This window comes from Grammomys surdaster, unplaced genomic scaffold (assembly GCF_004785775.1).
Source record: "Grammomys surdaster isolate TR1022 unplaced genomic scaffold, NIH_TR_1.0 126531, whole genome shotgun sequence".
NCBI classification, from domain to species: Eukaryota; Metazoa; Chordata; class Mammalia; order Rodentia; family Muridae; genus Grammomys; species Grammomys surdaster.
This window is the reverse complement of record NW_021621323.1, coordinates 4,143,648-4,154,158: the sequence shown is the minus strand read 5'-3', so window position 1 is coordinate 4,154,158 and position 10,511 is coordinate 4,143,648. Positions and strand designations below refer to the sequence as shown.

General features: G+C 42.9%; 1 protein-coding gene across 1 annotated transcript in view; it reads right to left on the bottom strand.

Annotated features, from left to right (window-relative positions):
* Positions 1-10,511, bottom strand: part of Mttp (microsomal triglyceride transfer protein) — a 38,419-nt gene that overhangs the window by 7,966 nt on the left and 19,942 nt on the right. Inside the window, exons 11-15 of the mRNA XM_028760404.1 lie at positions 9,302-9,514; positions 6,810-7,021; positions 4,842-4,939; positions 4,630-4,751; positions 3,004-3,231 (exon numbers count right to left, since the gene is read on the bottom strand). Coding sequence (XP_028616237.1) covers positions 3,004-3,231; positions 4,630-4,751; positions 4,842-4,939; positions 6,810-7,021; positions 9,302-9,514 — 873 coding nt within the window. The remainder of the gene's footprint in view (positions 1-3,003; positions 3,232-4,629; positions 4,752-4,841; positions 4,940-6,809; positions 7,022-9,301; positions 9,515-10,511) is intronic.

Below are 10,511 nucleotides of genomic sequence, written 5' to 3'. Positions count from 1 at the left end.
GGGCGGGAGAGAGAGAGAGAGAGAGAGAGAGAGAGAGAGAGAGAGAGAGATTGATTCTATGTGCCCTGGCAGCTATGACAGGCTGCCAGCTGCCACCATTTCTTTCAACATCAGCACTTGACCTGGAGTAGCATGCTCCTCTCAAGCTAGGATGGCATCACTGGCGTGTTCTGCAGAGCCCAGGACTTCAGTTATTTGTAAAATAACCTCAAATTCGCCAAGTACTTCAGCCTGACACCCACAGACACTGGTTATGGTTAAAATTGAAGGTACAATCTGTCTTTGAGCACACCTTGCCCAGGATGTCTTATCGTAATGAACAGAGAAATCATATAAGAAAATTTAAATCAGGACTAACAAACTGTAGCCTATAGGTTCTCTGCCTCGCTGGCTGTTTTTGTAAAAAAAAATGTTGTTGGGGCATAGCTCTACTCATTCAATATATTGCTGACGGCTGTTTTCACACAGTAATCATGGGGCTACACAGATGTATCAAGAGCATTGGCTCTTGAAGGCAGAAATATCCACTCCCTGCCATTTACAGGTTTGCCAGCACCAAGTGCTTGTTTTTGTGTGACTTGAGGGCTAGAGAGAAGGAGCTGCACCTCTGGTTTTTCTCCTCTTCGTCCACATGAAAAGAAATGTGCTTTTCTTTGGAGCACATCTATACTGTAGAGGTTTGAAAGAAAATGGTCCCCATAGGCTCAGACGGAGTGGTGCTATGAAGAGCTGTGGGATTGTGGGAGGATGTGTGTCACTCTCACATCCTGCTGCCTGGGGATAAGGATCAAGACACAGGACTCTCAGCTCCTTCTCCATTACCAAGTCTGTCTGCATGCTGCTATGCTTCACCATGATGATAATGGACTAAACCTCAGAAACTGTAAGCCAGCCCCAACTAACTGCTTTCCTTTGTAAGAGTGATCATGCTCATGGTGTCTCTTCACAGCAATAAAACCCTAATTAGCACATATACTCAGTGCAAAGCTGCAAAATACCACTTGCCTTGCAGCTAGAGATAGCTATGTGATGCCATTTTGGATTTTGGCATTCTACCAGCACTTCTGGGTGGGCACCCAGCCCTTCATCCTTCCCCTTTCCTTCAATTGGGGGTAGAGGGAGTAGGGTTTTCTGTGACAGAGGAGAAGTGGCCATCACAAAGTCACAAGGTGAAAGCATGAGGTTAAAAGTCATAGGAAAACTGGGTATCGTTGCACATGCCCTTAATCCTACCACTTGGGAGGCAGAGGGAGGCAGATCTCTGTGAGTTCGAGGCCAGCTTGTTCTCAGTGGTTTCCAGGCCAGTCAATGCTACACAATAAGACCTTGTTTCCAAAAGAGAAAAGACTCAAGTAGGCAGGCAGAGCTAGTGCACAGATTGTGGTCCCTGAGGATTTCTGTGTTAATGCTGGACTGTCTACTTTCAAATTCTTATTGCATCATACAAGCCAAATTGTCCAATCATTTTTGCAATCTATTACTACCTTGAGCTTATATACGGAGCAGTAAAGATCAAGACATGATAATATTTCATTTCAGCCATTGATGTTTTGGGGTGAGTTCTAACAAAAGGCAGTATCAGAGATTTCCCCAGCTCTTAAAACCCATGACTCCATAACCAGAGCCTTAAAAAACAGAATCTTCAAATAATTTGGTGAAGAGCAATAGAGCTTATAGAATACTCGAGTCTGTTAATAACTGCCTCACTTTGTAGCAGAAAACCATGGCTTGAAGCTATGTGGTAGCTTTCTTCCCAAGACCACACCAAAGAAGCTGTAAAAACCAACCCCAAGCCGAGGCTGCTAGGTATGATGTCACCTCAGCCCAAAAGAAACCAGTCCCACAGTACATACATGTTAAAGTAAATCTCCATGTAGTACTTTAATATTATAAGTATGAATTAGAGTACATGCCAATGCCCCATAAGCTGCTACCTATTAACATTCCATTTTTAATATCATCCTGCTAAGGTGGGACATGCATCAAAACACTAAAGAAAAAAATGTAAGCAACAAGCACTCCATCTCTAGGGCTGTTCAGATAGATGAACCCTCTCTGTCTCTCAGAAAATCCAACTGGACAAGTCTCCTAAAGCCTACAGTATCTTAGACACAGAAATTGTTCCACATAAGAAGAACTGTTTTAAGACTTAGCAACAAGGAGCTCTGAAAAATAATCCTTGAGAACAAGTCAAGGAAACAAAAGTACTTGTGTTGTCTATGAATGAGCAAGCTTCTCTAAGAGCCCATGACTCTGACACAAGAGCCGGTGTCAGCAGGGGCTCAGGTCTTTGCTACTTTGACATCATCAAAATGATGCACCACACTGATTTTCATAATCATTGTCACCGCAGCTAGCTCAGCTCCTGCATTCAGGGTAAAAAGACAAGACATCCCCTGCCCCCTCTGACTCCATCCCCCAGTGCAGGAAAACTGTGTTTTCAGGTAATACCAGCTCTGCTCTGTTGTATCTCAGGCATTCTCCATGAAGCAGCTACTAACAGAGAAAGCAATGGTACTTACCTATAGCAAAGAGGAAAGGGCAGCAATAGCAAGAGGATCAAAGACATAGGGGGTGAGCTCCAGGATCCGCAGAGCTTTACCTTGCATTGTCTAGACACGTTTAAAATGTGTCCACTGAGCTGGGAGAGGCTCAGTCTGCCGCACAAGCACAAGGCCTGATTTCACTCCACATCACTCACATAAAATCAAGGCACAGTAGTGCACAGCAGTAACCCCAGTGCTGGGAGACAGAGGCAGGAGAATCCCTGTGACTTGCTGTCCAGCCATCATAGCTTAACTGAACGTGTTCTAGAGTCTCAAAAAATAAGCTGGAAGGCAATTGTGGAAGACTTCCAAGGTTGACCACTTTTACATGATCTAAGAGTGCAAAGATGTGCTTACTGTGCACAAACATGTACACACACACACACACACACACACACACACACAGTGTCCTGGAAACTCAGTAAGTACTTGCAGACTGAGAGAGGTAGAGTTTTACCTGAAAATGGTCTATGAGCAGAATAAGCCCTTTCACCACGCTGACAGGGTCACTGGATGCCGACAGCATTTTGGACATCAAATCACTGTATCCATTAAAAAATGTGACAGGTCTAAGCTGAACATCAAACAGGATGGCTGACATGCCAGCATAGGAGTCAAGGTTCTCCTCTCCTTCATCAGGAGTGGCTGCAATTAGCCCTTCCAGCCCTTGGGCTTCAAGGACCACCTAGGGAGAAAAGGACACAAGGATGATGGTCAGAGATCCCCTTTTGTTCCATGGGTGATGGAGAGGTCTCTAAGCTACAGATAGACCTCGATGGAGAGGTCTCTGAGCTACAGATAGACCTTTTCCAGGACCAAAACCTTAAGTATCTTCTGCAAGTAGGCAAGAACAAAAACTAAGCCTCTATGTCTAATATAATGGAGATTAATTTTCTCCATGTACTTTTCACAACTACCCTTGGATACATGGAAGATTTTATTCAGTTAGTAGACAAGGTGAGGACAGGTGACTGACTATTCACTTAGCTAGTATGCTGCAGAAACAGGACTTGAATCCTTGCTATGCAACTACAAAGACCGCAGGCCTTCTCTTGGAGGGCACTACTCAAGACGCTTACAGACCAGCCATCTTCATGAGCCTCTGACAGGAGATGGAAAGGCAGGGGCTCTCCATCCAGTCAGCTGTTCTGAGAGGGCACACTAACGCCCCTCCATGTCCATTTTTCATCCTTCACCACAAGAATGAGGCCACACTATGAGAAAGCTCACACCCAGATGACTAGCCCGTAAGGAATTTTGCTTATTTTCCATCCTGCATAGCCAGGCTCTAACCACTGTGTGCTTGACATTTCTGAGGGCACATGAGACAGCAGGTGGCAATGCCTTGGCATGGTAGGTATGGGATTCTGACCATGATGCTACTGAGTGGGATGATGAGTTCATATTGATGAGCACCCAAGTTTCCATAGCAACGGATCGTCATTGAAGCTTGCATAACTTCAATTAGAAGGTTATAATCTGATATTCATAAAGCCAGACTGATGGTATGGTTCACAGTAAAGATAAATCATCACTTAATTTAGGAGTAAAACTCAACCAGTTCTCCACTGCTAATACTACCTGATTCCTTTCTTTCCTAGCAGTACTGGAGAAATCAAAGCTAATTCTTTAAGAACTGTAAATTGTGAGGTTTTTTTTGTTTTTGTTTTGGGTTCTTTCTTTCTTTCTCTCTTTCTTTCTTTCTTTCTTTCTTCCTTTCTTTCTTTCTTTCTTTTTGTACATTGAAGTTTCTTATAGGGGCAATTAGTCTCTGTAGAGATAAGTGAAAAGGCAAACAGCATAAAATTAAATTAAATACTTAGGGATATCTAAGTGTGTATCCTTGAATGAAAGTCTAACTAGCAAATTCTGGCACAGCTTCATCTCTCTCTCTCTCTCTCTCTCTCTCTCTCTCTCTGTGTGTGTGTGTATTATAGAATATATATAAATACATGCATATATATGTAAGCCACCATTAACTTACATACTAATGTGTAAAATATAAAATATATTCTGTAATGCTACTCTCGGTATCTGCCATTTTCCCTCAGACAAGTTTCTCTCATTAGTAACTCAGAGGTACCTGACTACCATGAAGCTCCGCTTTTCCGATGTACTGGAAGATGTTCAGGTTACTTCTCCTCAGAATGCCAGAACCAGAGTAAAGGATGTCAAGGCTGTATGTGGATGCTGCATGGGGACTACCTAATGACAAAAGAACCATGGAACTCAGTCACAATTCCTGCAATATCGATGAAAGGGGGTGGGAGGGGAAGCTCCTCAGGGGTCACGTACGTTCTATGTAGCCAGTATAGGCAGAAGAGGATCCACTCTTGGAGAAACGGTCATAATTTTGAACAACCATCTCCTTGAGAACTCGACGGATCATTTTGCTGCAAAACAGAAGAGAAGGCTTTTCATTCATGGTAACATCTGTTTCCCAGATCAAATTGGGAACGCAACCAAATCCCCAATGTTAAAAAAGAGAAGCCCTCATGCTGCTGGAAGATCCAAGGAAGTGCTGATGGGGCACCAGGGGCAAGATGAGGGCTCTCCCCTTCGTTCCTCAAATAGCTGACATTTAGTTTGGTGTCAAAGGGACAGAGCATGAGATGCCTTCAGCTGAGCGGTGGACACGTTGCAAGCAGAAAACTCATGTTCTTTGAGTCATCACAGTTGTACTGTTAAAATAGTATATAAATTTAAGAAAGCTGTGCCAAGCAGGAGGCTGCTGCACACATTTTTTTCTTTCCCTTCTAAGATCTATCCATTGGCAGACGATACAAAACCACAAACTTCTAGGACAGCTCTCTACGTATTTTCCACCACAGCAAAAGCCCAATAGAGCTCACAGGAGACGGAGTCTCTCCTCCAAAGCTTTGGCTCTTCCTCCACTCCCATGTTGTGTTTATGAAATTAGCACTGAGATCTCATTTCTTATTGTCTCACACAAATCCATCACTAACCGTACAACTACAACACATCAAAAACCCTTAAGGAATCAACTAGCGTGACCAGGCCTAGCTCTGAGGCAGAAGCATTTTGCAAGGAAGGAATGGCTCTTTGCTAATAACCTCCTTATCCATCAATACCGCCAAGTCACTTAATTTTTTAGCTTTAAAGACAAAAAGATCATGTTCTCAAATAGTCCAGGGTTTCATGTGGATGAACTTCAGACACATTCTGCTTCGTTCCAGATACAAACCCAGAGCCAATAAGAAGGCATTGTTTAGAGCAAAACACAGTAATGAAGTCCTGAACAGTGGCACAGATTCGTTTAGTGGCAGTGAGGTCCCTGACATCATAGACAGTCAGTGGAGTCTGGTGCCACATTCCAGGAAGCAAAATAAAACAAAACAAAAACAAACCAACCAACCAAATACCCCTACACTGGAAAGAGATACAGACCAAGCAAGGTGGACCTCAGTTTCTCTTCCTGCTCTAAGGGTTTTGTTTCTGAGAACCTGATGTAAATGTTTACAATGGCTTCTCTCCATTCCCCAGGCTGCTGTCTATCCCACTGTCCCCAGATGACGAGGTTCACAAACCAGAGTCATGGGCTACACACAGGGCCTCCTCAAAAATTCTTGAATAACAACAGAGAAACAGAAGAATCTGATCCAAACATCCCAGAACATCCTGGATTCCTTCCTGCTCCTGACACCTCTGTTCTGACTGTCCTGCTCCTCCCTTTCAGGGAGATGTCCTGAAGAGTGGGTGACATTCAGAATGAATGTGGAAGGTGGCTTTTGGGAGATGTGGTGAAGTGTGTTTAGGGACAGTGACTGAGCACAGTGAAGTCAGCCAGTGCAGCTCTTCAAAGCCTGGCTCCTCCTAAACTGGGCCATGACCAAGATTTGCAACTCAAGAGTGGCAAATTCAGGGGAGTTGTGATAAAAGTCTTCAGAAAGTCCTCACATTTGAAAAGCTAAGATGAAAGAACGCTCTTTGTCTCATTGTGCTACTTATAAAAATAGTCCTGTTGAAAATGCAATTAGACTTTAAAACTTTACTAACATTTGGTGATTTATCATACTGAGTAGATACCCAGAGAAGCAGCCCTACCCAGAGTTCCAAATCACAACCAGAGCAAGGAAGGTTGTTTTATGCAACTCACTAAAGAGTTTCTTTGGGGAAACTTGACACTCGTTAGGTTTATATAACATTGTCCAGTGTAATGACCAGGTCATGATTATTAGCTGAGGCACCATATCAATATACAGATAGTCTTACATAAGAAGAGGCGTATAGAATGCATTTTACCTTGCAGGCATTTCAAAATGCAGGATGTCTCGCACAACAGAGAGCATGTATTTACTCATTTCTTTAGGAAGTTCCCCAATAGACAGCAGAATGTTCTTCACATCCATGTAAGATGGGTTGTTCTTTAAGATAACAGCAGCGGCAGTTGTACGCACAGTCTTTTCATGAACCTTATGATTCTGGTGGTATATCCTGTTCAAGGTCTTCTTCACCTGTTAAGAGATGTTTAAGCTTAGTATCCATGGAGTTTTAAAATTGCTATTGTAGGGACAGTGAGGTGGATCATCAGAGAAAGGTGTCTGTGACCAACCTTGATAATGTATATGAGTCTCACCCTCTGGATCCACGTGGTGGAAGGAAAGAACTGACTTCAAAGGTTGCTCTCTGAACTCTTCATGTATGTCATGATGTGTGTGTGTGTGTGTGTGTGTATGTGTGTGTGTATGTGTGTGTGTGTATATGTGTGTGTGCCCGTGCACAGGCATACACACATACACAATCAATACTTAGTGTAATAATTTAAAAATTGATATTGTAGTGAGAATAGCAAGTGCTTGTTTAGATACACCTGAGTTATTACAGTTGCTAGATCCTTTTGTAATTAGGTTGATGCCATGTGATGAGGCCGGCTACTGGACCATGAACAGGAATGATGTGGATGACTCTTAGGCATAGGTGGATAAAAGCAGACATGCCTTCAGCATCTCTTGTATGACTGCTGGGAACACGTAGCCACATATCCCCTAACCCACTTTAGACACATTGTGTATAACAAACTGTGGATCAACTGTGAGGTTTTGTAGTTCATGTGCTATGGCAACAGTGCTTGGTATTACCTGATATAAACTTCTAAGGCTGCTGCTATGTCACTGGGGCTTTGGTTGGGGCAGGGGTGGGGGGGGGGGAGAAAGCAATATGAATTGGTGTTTTCTTACAACAAAGTACCTCAAATTCCTTTCCTCTCTTATTTAAAAGTAAATTTAACATGCTTGTTTCTGGTGGTAGGTTCATGTTCACTATAAAAGTCAAAACAGTTTCTAAATATCCTCAACTCCAACTCATGAATAATCCGCCCCCCCCCAATATCAACCTTCTCTACCAGTCTCTATGGTGTGAATTTGTCCTTCCAATGGTTTATATGTGGTCGTCTGTATGGTGGTGTTAAGGTGGTTGAGCACTTGAAAAGCAGGGTCTAGTGCAGTGCAATTAGGTTGTGGAAGCATTGCCCTCAGGAGGAATCAACACAGGCTTCATGGGACTACACTAGTTTCTTCAAGAATCTATCAAGAATTCTATAAAGGATTACAACTCCTTTCTTGAATCTTTACTCTATGTATAACATGCTATGTTCTTCAGTTCTCCTCGCCTCTTGTTTTTCCCTATCTCCTCACTTCTGGTTCTTGCTCTCAGAGCTGTAGGAGTTAAATAACCCACCCAAGAACAAGCAATTGGGAAATGACCCCAAGAATATATAGCTAGGTTGGTCTTTCTTTTTTTTTTCTGCGTATATTCTTTTTTTTTTTGAGATTTTTCAAAGACTTTTCTTTTGGATGTTTTATTTACATTTCATATGTTGTCCCCTTACCCCATCCCCCACCCACTCAGGAACCCCCTATCCCCTCACCTCTCCTCCTTCTTCTCTGCGGATGTAACCCCTACCTACCCCCCCACTCCCTCCTCCCCACCCTCAAATTCCTACCCCCTGGGGCATCCAGCTTTCATAAGGTCAAGGATCTCTTCTTCCACCTATGCCCAGCAGGGCCCTCCACTCTTACAAATACAGCTGAAGCCATGGATCCCTCCCTAAGTGCTCCCAGGCTGGTGGTTTAGACCCTGGGAGCTGTGGTTGGTTGGTATTGCTGCTCTCCTCATGGGGCCACAAACCCTTTCAGCTCCAACGGTCTTTACTCTCACTCCTCCATTGAGAACCCCATGATCAGTTCAATGGCTAGTTGTGAGCATCTGGCTCTGAATATGTCAGACTCTTGCAGACCTCTGAGGAGACATCCATATCAGGCTCTTATCAGCATGCACTTCCTGACTTCCACATCAGCATCTACCTTTGGTGACTGCACATGGGATGGATACTCAGGTGGAATGGTCTTCAGACGGCCCCTCCTTCAGTTTCTGTCCCTCACTTTGTCTCCATATTTGCTCCCTTGAGTATTTTGTTGCTCCTTCTAAGAAGGACCGAATCACCCCCACTTGGTCTTCCTTCTTCATGAGCTTCATGTGGCCTGTGAGTTGCATCTTGGGCATTTCAAGGTTCTGGGCTAATATCCAATAATCAGTGAGTGAATACCATGTGTGTTCTTTTGTGATTGGCTTACCCCACTCAGGATGATATTTTCTAGTTCCATCCATTTACCTAGGAATTTCTCAAATTGATTGTTTTTAATAGCTGACTTGAGAGTAGATAACATGTGATTTGCCAGAAGTGTTTTTTTTTCCTCCCTCCTTCTGTTAACGTAGCAAAGGGTTCAGATGCTTACCTCATCTGTGATGAAGGAGACATCATATCTCTGAAGAACAGTGGTGGCCAGGTGGCTGATGGGCCCTTCTCCAGACTCAGCATACTTCAAAATGAGCGGGATGCCTTCGGGAAGCAAGGCATTCTTCAGAGCCAGCAGGTACATCATAGTGTCTTCTTTTTTCTCTGGTTTTTCAAGTCCTCCCAGGATTAGCTTCTTAGCTTCAACCACTGCCTAAAACACCACATGCCTCAGACGAATGTTCAATTACAACACTCAGACAGGAAAACAACATCAGCTTCTAGGAAGCTTTGCTTTCTTTACTATGTAAAACTTGTTAAGGTATGGAATTTTCTCAAATGTATTCTTATGTGTTCTAGAAAAGCAGAGCATAATTAATAATGGACAGTCTTTAACATGCTCAAAATGCATGAGGGCGATTCCACATAAAGCTCAGCTGTTTTATATGGAGAAAACTTCCTCAGCACCCCAAACAAAAGACAACTGTGGTTCCAGATCCCCAGATCATTTGTTTATGGTTTAATACTACAACATTCATGGGGATTGGTTCCTGGACCTCCTGGTGATACCATGATTCATGGGTGCTTGGGACCCTTAGATAAAATAAGGCAGTATTTGCTTTTCTACATGGACCACCCTGCTTACTTGAGTAATCTCAGGAGTATTTGTTGTCCTCAGTATAAGGTGACTGTTGAGCAGATGGCTATGCTGTGTTGAATACATCGCCATGAACATCTGTTTTCCCTCACTATTTTCAACCCGTGGCTGGTTAAATCCCAAATGGAGAAGCCACATATGTACAGGGAATCACTACATTGGTATCTTTGTATTTGATAAGCAGACAAGGAATTCTGTGATGGTGGTGTGATATTCTGTGCATCTTTATGTTAAAGGATCGGCATCGAGCCTAGTATAAAGTCAGTGTTCACTAAAAAATGATACCTGGGTATTTTATATATGGATTTTATCCTTAGCCACAATACTTAACCCAGAAATTGAGCAAATAAATCAGCTATTTAATAATCATTGAAATCAGAAATGTAGGGATTTGTCATTCTCGGGTGTCTTAGATGTAATACTAAATTTAATTTCTATCGTAACCGATAATCATTTTCAATATCTGTGTTTTTTGTAGACTTTTTTTTACATGCTTATCATGCATTCTATCTGTAGGCTGCTCCAGTGGAACCATTTGGTCTCAGTGGCAATC